General features: G+C 41.9%; 1 protein-coding gene across 1 annotated transcript in view; it reads left to right on the top strand.

Moving 5' to 3' along the window:
* Xpo7 (exportin 7) overlaps window positions 1–16,455 on the top strand; it is a 92,828-nt gene that overhangs the window by 65,354 nt on the left and 11,019 nt on the right. Inside the window, exons 10-21 of the mRNA XM_085828755.1 lie at window positions 184–330; window positions 1,809–1,981; window positions 4,656–4,849; window positions 5,243–5,348; window positions 7,452–7,587; window positions 8,072–8,145; window positions 9,282–9,365; window positions 10,163–10,223; window positions 10,600–10,708; window positions 11,674–11,780; window positions 14,958–15,046; window positions 16,108–16,215. Coding sequence (XP_085684881.1) covers window positions 184–330; window positions 1,809–1,981; window positions 4,656–4,849; window positions 5,243–5,348; window positions 7,452–7,587; window positions 8,072–8,145; window positions 9,282–9,365; window positions 10,163–10,223; window positions 10,600–10,708; window positions 11,674–11,780; window positions 14,958–15,046; window positions 16,108–16,215 — 1,388 coding nt within the window. The remainder of the gene's footprint in view (window positions 1–183; window positions 331–1,808; window positions 1,982–4,655; window positions 4,850–5,242; window positions 5,349–7,451; window positions 7,588–8,071; window positions 8,146–9,281; window positions 9,366–10,162; window positions 10,224–10,599; window positions 10,709–11,673; window positions 11,781–14,957; window positions 15,047–16,107; window positions 16,216–16,455) is intronic.

Raw genomic sequence — 16,455 nt, 5'->3', positions numbered from 1 at the left:
CCATTTAAAAGGAGTGTTTTACTTGTTTCCAAGCCTTCTGTAACTGTGTTGTTCTGAATCATGATTATTTGCATCCCAGAAGCTGAAAAATAGATTCTTGCCCTTCCCCTTGCCAGGCCAAGCACATGTCATTCTTGTAGTGTTGTGTTAACATGTTCCATTTTCTTCCTATGCCATTGCCAGAGTTTATCAGACCCAAACAATTACCATGAGTTCTGCAGACTACTGGCTCGGTTAAAGAGTAACTACCAACTGGGAGAACTGGTAAAAGTGGAAAACTACCCTGATGTTATCCGATTGATAGCCAACTTCACAGTGACCAGCCTACAGGTTTGTCTCTGATCACTGTGTCTTTCTGTTTAATTATTGGGATCTCTTCTCTTCCATACTAATTTTAACCCTATAAAAACATTATTGAAGTTGGAGTATAGCTTAGTACTGAACACATCCCTAGTATGTGTGAGTTCTGATTTCAGTCTTCAGAATCACAGGAAGAAAAAAGAATCTATCTATCTATAGCATACAGCATTCCCTGCAAAGTAGTTACTATCATAGACTGTTTACATTTATGAGGGAAGGAAAGGGTAGAGTTAGAATTCAGTGGTAAAACACTTATCTCATATTTGTGAGACTGCATTTGATCCTAGCTAGCAGCACAAGAAATGCAGTTCAGCAACTTTGATTAAAGGAACGTGTAGAAATTATAAGGACAATATTTAAAATTGAGAAGGGCTAAGGACATAACTCAGTAGTAGAGTGCTTACCTACCATACTTAAAGCCCTAGGTTATATCCAGTACTAAGAGAAGTCTTTATTATCTCTCTGAAAAGCAGAAGATAGAACAGGGACCTAGACTGAAGAATAAGAGAAAATAGGGGTGTGCCTCCCGGCGTCGTCCCCCCCCCCCCCAGTCTTTATGTAGCAGCACATTGAGGGTCTCTTGCTGTGTGATTTATATTGTACAGCATTCATCTGAGAGCTTGAGTCTCATCCCTGTGATTTCTGGCTCACTAGTTTCAGAGTGGGACCTTGCCGTCTCATAATTTCTTAGAAACTGACCAGCAATTTTCCTGCATTCTGATGTCTTGGACCCACTTTCATGCATCTTTCCTTGTCACCTGGATTTATATAGCCAGCACCAAAGCACCTTCTATCTCATTAAACTCTTGGATCTGAAATACTAGTGTATTCATTCCTTTTTTGCTGGCGTAATGAAATACCATAACTAAAAGCAACTTATAGAACAGAGAGTTTGCTTGGTTTGTGGTTCCAGAGGGCTGAGTCTATTATGTGGTACTTGTCTTTAATCCCAGCACCCAGGAGACAGAGGCAGGTGAATCCCGGTGAGTTTCATCTATGTAGTGCGTTCCAGGTCATACAGAGCTAGATATTGAGACTCTGTCTTAAAAGAAACCAATCAATCAAAAGAGTCCATGGTGGTAGAGGCAAGCAGCAAGGGACAAGCACGGTGGCAGGATCAGGAAGCTGAGAGTGAACTTGGACAAAGCTATGAACTCTGAAAACCCTGCTTCTGTAACAGACTCCCTCCAACAAGACTTTACCTAAACCTTTCCAAACAGCATTACCAACTGGTGACCGACCAAGCGTTTAAATGCCCAGACTCAGGGAGGATGTTTATTAAACCACCACAGCTAGTATCTGCTTTAAATGAGTTAGCATACGCAGGTGTGAGCCCTTTACTCACAGATGTGAGTAAATAAAACTTACTTTGTTATTTTTGTGTCAGATGGCCTGGGATTTTGTGTACAGAAATGAAAAATATGCCTGTGTTCTTTTGTTGGTCTTAGCACTGGGAATTTGCCCCAAATAGTGTGCACTATCTCCTGAGCCTATGGCAGCGGCTGGCAGCCTCTGTACCATATGTCAAAGCCACAGAGCCCCATATGCTGGAAACATATACTCCTGAGGTTACCAAAGCCTATATCACATCCCGCTTGGAATCTGTGCACATCATTCTGAGGTAAGGAAACGTACTACCACCACATTCCCTTACCAACAGACTTGTGTCAGATTTACTAGAAAGCAGGGCCCAAATGTGAGCAAAGGGAGCCGTGCATTCGCACTATGTTTGTGGCCATCTGTCTTTGTCTTTCCCTCTAATACCTTGTTCATGTCCTTTTGTATCAACATCCACAGCTGTATGTATACAAACATACTGCATGTGCTTGCCCTTCTACTGATATTTTTTAAATGTGAGAACTGTTTATTGGACCCAGGAAGTAAAAGATAGAATGCCTAAGTATGGAATTTAGTGAGTCTTCCTAAAGAAATAAGTAGTAAAAGGAGATGACAAGGTCAAGTCATAACTGACTCTTAATTTCAGAGCTTGCAAGAAGATGTAATTCTAGCAAGCTTATCATTGGTTTGTCATGTTAGCATAAAAGTTCTCATCTACTTTGACTACTAACTGAACCAGAAACCCATAAAATAAAGAAATGTCTGACAGTGGCTAGAGAGAAGGCTCAGCAGTTAAGAGCACTGGCTGTTCTTCCAAAAGAACCCAGGTTCAATACCCAGCACCCATGTAGCAGCTCACAACTGTCTGTAATTCCAGTTCCTAGGGATCTAACACCCTCACATTGACATAGATGCAGGCAAAACACCAATGCCCATAAAATAAAGATAATTAAATTATTTTTAAAAAGAAAATTGGCTGGAGAGATGGCTCAGTGGTTAAGAGCACTGACTACTCTTCCAGAGGTCCTGAGTTCAATTCCCAGCAACCACATGGTGGCTCACAACCATCTGTAATGGGATCTGATGCCCTCTTCTGGTGTGATTTAGAAGAGTGGCAGTGTACTCATATACATACATACATACATACATACATCTTTTAAAAAAAGAAAATTATCAGGCATTTTAAGGCATGTCTTATATTAAATCAAATCGCCTTTCTTTAGGGACCTTTCTCATATCTGTGTTGATTGCATTTCTCATAATATACTTGGATCTGGGTCTACAATGTTTAGGTTTGTTTGTGATATTTTATTATTGGCATTTTTGTTTGTGGTTTTGGGGGTTGTTTGGATTTTATCCTTTATTTGCTCAGAGTCAAGGACATTCAGTTGTCTTTAGTCTATGGTTGGTGTACATTTCTGTGTCTGTGTGTCTATTTGTTTCTTCTTCAACCATGTAGTCCCAAGGGCCGAACTCACACCATCAGGCTTGACATCAAGTGCCTTTATCTGCTGAGTCATCTTCAGGCCCACGTTTGTGGTCTTAACTGTTTATGACTTGAGTCATTTCAAAATAGGGGCATTCATGAAGTTCACTGGAAAGCCTTCATCCAATCATTTGTCTTCCGTGAGGCAATGCTGGGGGTGGAGAAATGTGCAGATATTCTAGACCCAGTAAGCCAGTTTTAATAGCTATATATGCTTGGGCATGTTCCTGCATTTCCTTTTTTTATAAACAACAAGCAGTAATAAGACTATCTTGTGATCTTATGAGAATTCATACAAGTTAGCACTGTATGTAGCATGTGGAAAGGCTGCTGCTGTTGCTGGCATTGCCATGCTACTGTAGAACAGTAGAGATCTCACCATAGGACAGAGTGTTCTAAAATCTCTGAAGAATAGTAGATAAGGCAAGACCTGGTACAGAGCCACAATTCAGAAACCAGAGGTGAGAAGCTAAACTACCAGTTTGGTAGCAAAGTATACATGGCAGAATTGGGTATGCACCCAGCCTATTTAATAAGCTTTGTAAAAAAAATATTTAAATTGTACTTAGTATGATTATTCTTACAGTTATGTGGGGTTTTTTTGTATAGCAAGGTTGGGTTTGATAAGATAGGGGGTTCATCTAAATTTTTGCATTGCCGGGAAAAACATAGGGCCTTCCTCATGAAAGTTTTTGAATTCCCTAAACTCATTCGACCACAATAACTTCAATTATGGGAATATGTGTTTAGAGTCTCCAAAGTAATCAGAAAGATTGGCTGGGGGGCCTAGGGTAGTTCAGCAATATAGTACTTGCCTGACATGCACCAAGTTCAATCCCAGCACCACAAAAACAAATTATTAAAAAAAAAAAAAAGGAAGGGAAAAGAAGTTACCCTTTCTGGGCCTTCAAAATGACTCAGTGAGAAAAAAATGTGCTGGCCTCTGACCCTGACTGACAACCATTGATTTCCAGGGCCCACTTGGTAAAAGGAAAGAACTAGTTCCTTTAGATTGTCCTCTGATCTACATGTGCACACTTTAGCATGCATGCATACAGAGTAATAGTTCAAAATGTAACTTTTTAAAGAATTTTAAATAATCTGGGTTATAGTGGTACACACCTTTAATCCCAGCACCCAGGAGATAGAGGCAGGTGAATCTCCAGATCAAGGACAGCCAGGGCTACACAGAGAAACCCTGTCTCAGAGGGAAAAAAATTTTTTTAATTAAATAAAAGGAAAACACAAGAAGGGTTAGAAGCATAAGACTGCCAGGTTCAATATTAGACAAATACTAAGGAATTGGGAAGATTCAAGGTCAATAAACTATCTGATGCTGGGATCAAGACATCTGTCGTAAACTTTTAAAATATCCTTCCTTGGGTAAAATTAATGTTGCTCTTCTATCGTTAAGAAGAAAGAGCTGCTGTATCACTGAATTAAAGAGAACTGCCTTCTTTCTTGGGAGTAGGGATGGCCTGGAAGATCCCTTGGAAGATACAGGTCTGGTCCAGCAACAGCTGGACCAGCTGTCCACCATCGGGCGTTGTGAGTATGAGAAGACATGCGCGCTCCTTGTGCAGCTATTTGACCAGTCAGCCCAGTCCTACCAAGAACTGCTGCAGAGTGCCAGTGCCAGCCCAATGGACATTGCAGTGCAGGAGGGTGAGTGCAGTGAGCACAGAGACTGTCAGTCCCCTTTGCCTTTCTCTGCCTCCCTTTGCTCCCCTACCAAAAAAAAAAATTACTACCTTCTATCACATCCATGCACAGAGTGAATAAATGAATTAATGAACAAATGAACAAGTGCCGCCAAGGACTAGGGCCGAATAGTTAAGGAATATTACATTCCTAAAATATTGCTTGTATGATGTAGGAATATTGATTATCTGATCACTTTCCTCTGGCTATCAACCTTACCAGAGTAAAATGGTAGCCATCTTCTATCAGAAAAGTAAGATTTACTAGAGGATTCTGAGATTAAGAAGCCCTCTAGTAAGAAGTGTCTTAGAACAGTGGCAAGAAGGTAGTCACTAAAGAGTCTTTGTCCTACTCCAGGACGACTGACGTGGCTAGTCTATATCATTGGAGCTGTGATTGGTGGCCGAGTTTCTTTTGCCAGCACTGATGAGCAAGATGCAATGGATGGTGAGCTTGTCTGTCGGTAAGTGTGCCTGCCCTGTGGAAGCATTTCATTCCCCCTAACTGCTGAGTACCCGTTAGGGCCCTACTTACACTTGCCATCAACTCCACAGGTCTCCTTCAGCAGCTGAATGCCCATGAGGACGGAGACCTGCTGCTGCTCTAGCTAGCTTTCTTTTGTGCATGCAGTAAGAACTCTGCCTGTGACTTGTACTGAAAACATTTTAGCAGTGATCGGCATGGAAATGTTGTCTAGAATTAGGAAAACTGAGGATAACCATTGATCTGTTCAGGGGTAGTGTCTAGGGGTTAGAGAGTGTGGGCTGTATTTGTAGTGCTGACTCGTCTAAGAGGAAACTGGTTCCTTGGTCTCATCAAAAGTTAAATGGCAGCACTCCTGTAGCCATACCCTTGTTGACCCACAGGATTGCCCATTATTTTGTATCTGTAGTTCTCCTTTATTAAAAAAAATGGGGGGGGGGGGCCTGGTGAGATGGCTCAGTGGTTAAGAGCACTGACTGCTCTTCCAAAGGTCCTGAGTTCAGATCCCAGCAACCACATGGTGACTCACAACCATCCGTAACAAGATCTAACGCCCTCTTCCGGAGTATCTGCGGACAGCTACAGTGTACTCACATAAAATAAATAAATAAATCTTTTTTTTTTTTTTTAATCCACTAAGTGAGTGTTAAAATCAACTGAAAAGTTTTCTAAGTTAAAGGGGGGAAGAAGAATAAGTAGATCTCTGACTTCAAGGCCAGGCCAGTCTACATATTGAGCTCTAGGCTACCCAAGCCTATATAATGAAGTCTTGTCTCAAAATAAATAAATAAAAGTAAGTCATTTTACTATGGTAATAAGCCCATTACATGCAAACACAAATACTTGTAAGACCAGTGTGGTGGCATCGGCTGTGATTCTAGCTACTCAGAAAAGGCTGAAACAGAAGAATCTGTCTCAAGTGAAAACAGGGGCTGAGGATACAGGTTCATAGCATGAACATAGCATGAACGCATATGCCTAGCATACTGAATGAAGGCTCTAGATTCAATCTCAGAAACAAATAAATGAATAAACAAGAAAGGTGTTTATGAGAAAAAATAGTCAACAGTTTTCAAACCTCTGTCATGTAGAGGATACCAGGAATCTCTCTGCATCAGTCTGTGGTAATACCACATACCCTACAGCTTCTAGAAAGCTACTGTACATTACTGTAAGAGTGCAAGAGGAAGGGGCCAGAATGTTGGTGTATGCTTTAAAATGATTATGGAGCCCTGCAGAGAGATGCCACCTTTAAACATTGTGAGCTTTTCAGATATCCTTCCTAGGGAGGACACCCAGGAACCTGTGTCTTACATAGTATTGGTCCCTAGACACTCAGTCTGTAAATCTGAGTCTTCTGAAAAATTCCCATTTGTGTCTTTCTACCCCATGTTGTTTATTAGATGTTCTTTTGCCTTTTCTGTGGCAAAAATGTACATGGTATTGTCCCGCTAGTAATTCCTAAAGGTAGTGAACAAAGATGCCCTAAGAGTAGAATCAGGGTGTCTTTCTGATACCACATATGTATCATACTAAATACAGTTTAGACAGTGTCTTGTAGGCTGTCCCCTTGGGTTTGCAGCACAGTAAGTGAATCTGGTATTTACTCATCGGTCACAAATGGTTGCTATCTTCATTCTGTAAAATGCCAATTAATTCACCTATAAAAATGCCATGCTTACTTACTCTACTTGTTGGCAAAGATTGGTACAGAGAAAAGAGTGAAGTCACAGGTAGTATATCTACTGTTCATCCTTGGAAGTAATTACTGCCCATGATCTCTCTGCCATGTGTCTCCCTTCCTTCAAGGCTCCGTGAGAAAGGAAGATTAAGAAGCAGTGGGCTAGTCCAATCCCGTCATCTGTATAGATGAATTTGAATGCAGAAGATTGTTCCATCCACAGTCTCATGGAAATTCCAGAAAAAGATGATGACTTTAATATTTTTGTTTAAGTAGAGACTTAGATTCCTCACCAACATTTAGTGCCTGCAGAAAAGACAATTTCCAAAGTGTTTGATGATTTTGAGCTAGCTTACATTGTTTATAGTGCTTTTGAGAGAGTCATTGCTCCTCTTTTTCCAGGGTGCTCCAGCTTATGAACCTGACAGATTCCCGCTTGGCTCAGGCTGGTAATGAGAAGCTCGAATTGGCCATGCTGAGTTTTTTTGAGCAGTTTCGTAAGATCTACATTGGGGACCAGGTGCAGAAATCCTCAAAGGTAACAGACTCACAGCTCTGTTTCTCCCTTCTCAGATGTGGAGTTGCTGATGGAGGGGAACAGTTGATCACAGTTACAGTCAGGGTCCAGATTTCCAGTACTGGGTAGTCCAAATGTTTTCAGAATAATCAATACATTGGGCCTGTTTCTCTAGTGCTCCATATGCTTAACAAATGGCCAGTCGAAACATCTGTTGTACTTCCCCAAATTGGCAGTTCTTAGTCTCCATACATGAATTGATGTAGGGAACAGCCGGTGGTTTTGGCAGTGTTAGGAGAATTTCAGGATTGAAGGGGACCAATCAGAAAACACTGCCTCCATCTAGAATTTAGAACACTGGACCTAGCCTGTCCCTTCAGTACATGCTTCCCAGGACTGCCTGACATCTTACACCCTGAGTGTGGGCATATTTTAGAGAGCATGGGTTTATAATAGTTCTGATCTCTGTCATCTGATTATTTTCTCTTACTTTGCGTGATACCAGCTGTACCGCCGACTCTCAGAAGTTCTGGGATTGAATGACGAGACGATGGTGCTGAGTGTCTTCATAGGAAAAGTGTAAGTGTTGCGGCTCACCGTCAGCAAGGGCCCCTGCTGTCCTGTGCAGCTGAGCAGTGACCCAGGCACTGCGCTGCTACTGCCTACTATTCCAGCCTTGATCGTTTGCGTCAGAGAATTGTGCATTTGAGTGTGTGACACGCTGTGCTTAGATATGGCCCGGCCCCAGAGCATTCCAGGCTTGTGTAGAATTTTGCCGAATCTTCTCTTTAGCCTCTGGAATCATAGTTCAAATCCTGTCACGGCACTAACAAAATGGAGCTGCTCCCTGGTGGTTGGTGTTCGTCCTTTCACTCTCCACCACTGAGCTGTCTGGGAAGCCCAGAGTAAGCATTTGTTTTCTGGTGCTGATTTCCATAAGGAATGCCTGCCCCATGCCCATGGGGAAAGCCTCACTCTCACATGGGCGTACTGTTTTCAGGAAACATCATTTCCTTCAGGAGTCTTGAGTCTCCAAAATTTGCTCCTGCTATTTGAATGTCTCCAAAGTCAGTGCTCCTAATTGGCCCTTTTTCTGTTTTTGTTTTTGTTGTTTTTAAGTTATGTCCCTTGGTTACATTTTCCTCTTAAGGAGCTCAATTTATCAAAGTATACACTAGGAGTCAAATATTAATAACCCAGGGCTGTGTGCAAAGTACCATTTTGCTTCCTTGCAACTGTCCCAGCCTAAATACTGATATCCATGAGCTGGTTAATAATTTAAAACAGAAAAGCAAAGGGGGTCTAAAGGACTCTGCCAGCCAAGAACCCAGAAGCAAGGGCTACTAGAGTTCTGCAGCTGACAGTGGATGGTGCAGGTGCAGAGTTGCATACGTCTGCATGTTATCACTGCCGCAGAAATCTCTTACCCTTGCTGCAGAAATCAGCCCTGGAGTGCCCCAGAATTCCAAGGGCCTGGGTATGGGCCAGTGTAGCTTTGGAACCAAGTAGTGAAGATTATCTGAAGGATAATTTTTCTAGTCAACCAAATGTAAGTACAGAGATTTTATACCCTTTTTTTTTTTCCTGTGGTCGTGATGTCTGTGAATTGGTGATGCAGATGTGTGGTGACTTGACTGATGAGTTTCTTCTTTCTCCTCGAGGGAATCAAACACATCCAAAGTCTCTCTTGCTTCTTTTTTCTTTTTGTCCTTCAGCATCACCAACTTGAAGTACTGGGGTCGTTGTGAGCCAATCACCTCCAAGACACTGCAGCTCCTCAATGACCTCTCCATCGGATATCCTTTAAACTAGACTCTGGGCGACACAGAAATGTGCATGGTTTCCTGCTTGTACTTGGGTGTCTTCTGTTTTCCTGGCACCCAAGGCAATATGTACACAGAATCTGGAATAAGTCCAAGTCCCTAAAAGTGAGGCGCCACACAATATAATAGTTGACTACAGATTTATCACTGACTGGTCCTAAGATTTATAAATAAATACTAGACACCCAGAGTACAGCTCTCTGGTATGTTCTCTAACTAAGCTTTTAGCATCCATACTGGGGGAAAGCCTCATGACTGTTCAGTGTAAGCATCCTGGCACCAGGCTCTCACAGAAGTAGTGGCTTGCTAGCCTGGATTTAAACAATGTCTACTGTAAAGTTTGGATCCCTCCACAGTCGGGAGCCAGCAAGTACAGGAACTACTGTACAATTCCGTAAGCAACTTTTCCTCACTTCTTCAAAAGACTGTTTATAGCTAGTACGTTTTCAGAGTGAGAGAGGAGGCTATTCACAATGCACAGTGGATACCCAGGCAGGGCTTTAAGGCATAAAGTCCCTCTTGAAATCCCTGCCAGAAGGAGCTCCTGTACGATAATCTGGTTCTAAGAAGTTTCTGTGGTACTGATTTTCTTAAAAGTAGCAGTTTGGTATAGGTGTTCTCGTATTAATTAAATACTAACAAACACTTCTTATTTGGCAGTACTGTGCTCATATGGCTGAGAAAATAAGATATTTGGGGAAAGCATCCTCACGCTGGACCATTGCTTAGTTTGTGCTGCACTTTCCTTGACTGTGACCCTTTGTCTTTACATACAGTAGCGTAAGGAAGTTAGTGAAGCTTAGCGCTGTACAGTTCATGCTGAACAATCACACGGTGAGTGATCCCAGCCTCCGTCCCTGTCCGTTCTCCAGCCACCCTCATACACTTCCTCAGCACTGCTAAGCAAGTATTTCAGTTGAGTCCTGCATCCTGGGTCCTGCATCTCTGCCAGATTACACTCCCATCACAGAACTGTTTTGGGGGTCAGGATGCAGGCCTGACCTGTATTAAAGTCACCTACTGCTGTATATACTTGGGATAAACCAGTAATAACAGCAACAATAACTTTAAAGAGAGAAGCATCCTTGTATCCTTTAAGAATGACCATAGTGTGCAAGGGCTCAGTAATTCTGAAATTACTGACTTGCCTTCTACCTCTTAACCCTTGTTTTTACCTTTTTAACTTGTTTTCTTTTTTTTTTTTTAATAGAGCGAGCACTTTTCATTTTTGGGTATTAACAATCAGTCCAACCTGACAGACATGCGGTGTCGGACTACCTTCTACACAGCACTTGGGCGTCTCCTCATGGTGGATTTAGGTACTGCAATAAACCCTAGAGGCTCAAGAAGTAATCTGGCCCTGTACTAAATTTTTATCTGAGAACAGAGAGTAGAAATGGGACAAGTCTTCTCGATTGTTTCAACAGTGACCAAAAACATCTGAATAACCCCTTCTTTTCAGAAAGAACACATTAAACTGCCATGCTTCCTCTACTGGAATGGGGTAACAATTTGCAACCAAGTTTTCATCTTGATATGCTATCTTTTAAATTCTCTTCAAGCTGAATACAGTAGTGTGAAACTGTTATTCCATTGTTTAGTGGTTTTGAGACCAACCAGAGAAATATAGTGAGATTCTTGTCTAAAACAATTTTTCAAATATAAAATTCTGTCTTTGACTACAGTGTCTATAAAATAAGAGAATTCTTTAGATTCTTATCAGAGCTGGAGAGGTGGCTCAGCCGTTAAAGGCTAGGCTCACAACCAAAAATGTAAGAGATTCTTACCATCCAGAACCACCTCTACCCCACACTGATGAGCAACCCACTTGACCCACCCTGCCAACGGCGGTTTGGTTATGTGGGTCTCCAGTGCAGATGAACAGGGAAGGATAGTCACCTAAGTAGCACTGGGGCTTCAACTAATCGTTGTTGCTCAGTGGTGCCTGTCATTGTGACTGTGAGTTGTTTTCATTTAATCCTACTAAAATGACAGGACACCTTCTAGGTTTATGAAAAATAAGAAAAGTGCGTGTGGATAAAGCTTCCAGAAGCACCTCACTCATTCTAGCACAGCAGTCTTGGGCAGACAGCAGACAGCGCCTGCGCACATGCATGTTTCAGCTAACGTTTGACTTGAATTACTGCTGTCACCTGGTGGGATAGTTAAGGGAACCTTTGGGTTACCTTGAGACCTCCTCTTTTTTTGCCCAACTTATTTTTCAAGCATTCACAGCTTGGACTTGTTGGCATCAGAGTCACCCTCAGGGCTGTTTCCTTTGCAGGAGAGGATGAAGATCAGTATGAACAATTCATGCTTCCTCTAACAGCAGCGTTTGAGGCAGTGGCCCAGATGTTCAGCACTAACAGCTTCAATGAACAGGAGGCAAAGGTGAGTGAGTCCTCCACCTGTGAACCAGGTGGCCTCTGGCTGAAGGCAGTCCCTGGTAAATCAGGGATTAGGTAGCCACCAAAAGGGTGCACCTTATCCACAAATTACCCCCTGTTTGACATCTGACTCGCTTATGCCCTTGAGATTTTAAATTAAAGTCTTCTCTTTATATTAAAGTGGATCTTAATCCGTGCCTGGAGATTTTTCCTGTCTTTTGAATCACTGCTATCTCTTGAATTGTGTCCCATTTTAATCTCCAGTGCTGTTTACTAGCGATGCCACTGTTTTCTAGAAGAGTCCTGTGGGTTATTAGGCTTTGTAAAAAGCAAAAAGAAACTTTTTTTACTTTATTTTTCTGTGTTTTTCTACCTTTGTTTTCATGTTATTCTTCGATATTCTTCAAGTTACTCAATTCTTTTCAGCTCTTTCTTACTGTAAAGCTGTAAAACTATGCGTATTGAAAGTCCACTCTGTCATCTTTACTGTGGCACATGTACAGTGCTGGGCGCTTCCCCACTGTCATGAAACAGAGTTTCTTTTCTTTTCTTTTTTTTTTTTTTTTTTTTTTTTTTTTTAAGATTTATTTATTATATGTAAGTACACTGTAGCTGTCTTCAGACACTCCAGAAGAGGGCGCCAGATCTCATTGCCGATGGTTGTGAGCCACCATGTGGTTGCTGGGATTTGAACTCTGGACCTTTGGAAGAGCAGTCGGGTGCTCTTACCCACTGAGCCATCTCACCAGCCCCTTTTCTTTTCTAATTGTAAAAAATGTTTTTCACACAATGTATCTTAATCACAATGTCCCTTCTTCCAGATTTTTCCTACCTCCCCACTCACTCAAAACACATTTTCAAAACCCGTAAATTTGGTACATGGCATTTTCATTACCACTGAGTTCTTTGTAATTCCTCATTTCTGTGAAGGTTTCTTTTGAGGAGCCTAGGAATTGTGGCTCTGTCATATGCTGCTTACTAAACCACTTGAAGCCCCTGGGTTCAAACCCCAGCACTACAATAAAACAACAAAAAAAGAGCTTATTCTTTCAATTTCCATATTCTGTATGTCAAGTTTTAAGTTAGTTTTTTCATTCTTGATTTCTGGCTCTCAAAATTGTCGTTCGATTGTTACTCTTCTGTTTTTACTTTGTGCATATATTCCTGACCTGTAGATACCATATCAAATTCAGAAAACCTGAGGTGTTAACACTGGGAGTAGGACTGTGGCAGTGTCCTAAGAGCACGCAGGCTGAGCAGAGAGACGCCAAATTGCCAAGGGGTATTGATGAGAAAAATGTGAGGTTTTACCTGACAGTTCATCTTTTAAAGCCTCTTAGGAAACAGAACAGTAGCTGAGTGGGTAGGACACTCGACCAGTCCTGACAGCCTGAGTTCAATCTCCATTACCCACACAGTGGAGGGAGAGGACCAACTCCTTCAAGTTGTCTTCTGACGTGCACTGTAACATGTATGTGAGCACACGTGTGTGCACACACACAAACACACACAAATAAAGGTTTAAAAACATTTTTTTTAAATTTTGAAAGATGGAAAGCTAAGAGACTTTACAACAGGGTAGTACCGCTCTGTACAGCTTTCTCAACTTTATGCTTGTGTTGGGGCCTGAGTCATGCAAAGGGAGAGGTAGTTAAGAGTATCAGTGGATGCCAGTTCTTTCCCATCATCTTAGTTCCATTCAAAGCAAGTAACAAGGCTACCTAAAGAAACCACATTGACAATGAGCTGCAATGGTCACTCATTATTTCTTTCATGGCCCATGTACTAAGTCTTTTAGGTGAATGTGTCTTAGACTAGAAAGTTGAGCCATGGTATCAGCTCAGAACCGTTTGCTTAAAGACGACTCCTGTTCCTAGCATAGTACAGCAGCTTCTGCTAAACAAGTCAGCACCTTCAAATCCCAGGCATCCTGATAATAAGAGAATAGAATAGAATAGAATTGGATTTTCTGGTTTGTTTGGTTTTTTGGGTTTTTTTGTTTTGTTTTGTTTTTGTTTTTGTTTTCAAGATGAAGTTTCTCTCTGTAGCCCTGGCTGCCCTGGAGCTTTCCCTGTAAACCAGGCAGGCCTCAAACTCACAGAAATTTGCCTGCCTCTGCCTCCAGATCAAAGGATCTAAGATCAAAGGTGTGAGCCACTACTACCAGGCTTATATAATAGGTTTTTAAAATAGTTATCTTATTAATCAGGATGCCCAAGTAGAAATTCTATTGAGAAAGAAACTACTGGATTTAATAGCTCCAGAGAGAAATAGAGACAGAGTATGTGGTATGTAGGTGTGGGTGTGTGCCGTATGCTACAGAGTGTATGTGAAGGCAGGACACAGCTGTGTGGAGTCAGTTCCCATCTACCTTTAGATGGTTCAGGGATCAAATTCAGGTCACCAACTTGCAAAGAAAGCACACTGAGCCATCTTACAGACACCAGATCTGGCATCTTGATAGAAGCTCCATGTCCTACTCTGACAAGCAACGTGACCATGGGAAAGTCACTAGGCCCCTTGTGTAAATGGAGAGTATAATGTGTAAGCAGTTCTGAGGTTTACCACGTCAGTCTTGACTCTAGATAGCTGGGGTACAGGGAAGGCACTGTGTGTGCTCCCTTTCTCTCCTTGGCAGAGTCACACTTAAGTTCCTTAGGCACTGGGCCTGAAGCTAATGCTGTGCTTTTATTATTGGTCATGAGGATCTTCTTACTCTTCTGCAGTACAGGGGTGGAAGGGATCAGAGCACTGAGCTGTCTCATAGCCCAATGGTTCTGTATAAGAACAGGTTCATAACATAGAATTTCCATTTACTGAGCATACTGAAAATTAATTTGAGATTTTAGCAATGTAGGATGTGGAATCAGGTAAAGTGCTTTTCTCACACATGTGAGGCCCTCAGGATTGCCCCTGCCCCGCTTACCTAAAAAAATATTTTCTATTATAGAGAACATTGGATTTCAAATTTTGTTATAAGAAATCTTCAACCTGCATATCAAGTTTCCAAAACTAATTTTTCAGGTGAAAAGATTCCATTTTAGCATTAAGAAATAGATTTAGAATATTGGGAGGAGGGTGTTTTTGAGCTGTATAAAAAAGAGTTTGATTTCAGTTGCCAGGAATTCCTGCCAGAGGAGTATAATTAAGGTGTTTCTTCTCTTTCTGACTCCTGCTACAGAGAACTCTGGTTGGCCTAGTGAGAGACCTGAGAGGGATAGCCTTTGCCTTCAATGCCAAGACCAGTTTCATGATGCTCTTCGAATGGATGTATCCTAACTCAGACTGGGAACTGTTGCACAGACCATAACTGGGATGTGGTTATATGATAAGAGTGGGAAGGAAGGTTGGTGGCTCAAGAAGATGGTTATCCAAAAGGTCTGCTGTTTCCTAGGAGCCCACTACAATGGGCTCATGACACAACTCTGCCCTCTGATTGGTGCATAAGTAAAGTTCTTTCCCAGTTTCTCATCTGGGTTCCAGGTAAACATTGCTATGGAAGCAAGTCCAGTGTAGAACTGCTGCACATGAATTTTACTATGTGTGGAGAAGCCACAAGTAGTGCATACCTTTAATCCCAGCACTCAGGAGTCAGACACAGGAGGGAGGAGCCTTAACCTGGAGGCGAGGCCAGCCTGGACTACACAGCAAGTTCTAGGATAGCCATGACTACACGGAGAAACCCTGTCTTGAAAAAGAAAAAAAAGCCAGACATGTTCTTCTATGCAGTTGACTATAAGAAACCTTGTAGAACTAGGAAAAAAGGCCTTCTTTTTAAAGATTTATTTATTTTTATATGCGTTGGTGTTCTGTCTAAATGTCTGTGTGAGGGTGCCAGATCCTTTGGAACTGGCATTACAAACAGCTGTAAGTTGCCATGTGGGTCCTGGAATTGAACCAGGGTCCTTTGAAAGAGTAGTCAGTGCTGTTATCCACTGAGCCATCTCTCCAACCCCAGGAAGAAATCTTAAATTACAACCTTGTATCAGTCATCAAAATCTGAGGACCTGTTTCTCCTGTGGTTTCTCCAGCACAAAAGAAATAGTTGCTCTCCTGTCATAGAAGTGGTAAAGTATAATAAAAATACGGAGTACGCTGTGTTCTTCAAAATAAAAGCACTGAGAATTGAAATGTATTCCTTAAGTCTAACTGATAGACAGACAGACAGACAGACAGGCAGACAGACATTGCTCGCATAGAATAATTCCCCAGGTTAGTAAGCACACAGGAAAATAAAGAGCTATAGTATGGGTTTGTGTTTGTTGGGCACTGAAAAACTAAAATCTGTGATGTCTGGATTAAGAATGTCTTCCTTAGCACCTCCTTTATAGATACCCCTCCTACATGCCAATTCTCCAGCGGGCAATTGAGCTCTGGTACCATGACCCAGCCTGTACCACACCTGTGCTCAAGCTGATGGCTGAATTAGTTCATAACAGGTAAGCATGATGGTGGGTGCTCTACTTGAGAACCCCTAAGGTAATTCACAATTACCTTAGGCAGATTGTGGTGCACGCACTACTATCAAATTTGCAGATTTCTGAAAGTGTATGTGTTCTTGATATTTGAAAACTATTCCCAGCCAGACCAAGCCATCGCTATCTGCAGGAAATAAATTACCAAAAGGGAAACAGGGTGTTTTGACTCGAGGCAGGGTCTCAGTACTAGGATACTGAAAC

This window comes from Mus caroli, unplaced genomic scaffold (genome assembly GCF_978045245.1).
Source record: "Mus caroli unplaced genomic scaffold, Mus_caroli_1 scaffold_12, whole genome shotgun sequence".
Classification (NCBI taxonomy): Eukaryota; Metazoa; Chordata; class Mammalia; order Rodentia; family Muridae; genus Mus; species Mus caroli.
The sequence above is the reverse complement of the archived record's forward strand: the minus strand, read 5'-3'. Positions and strand labels throughout refer to the sequence as shown.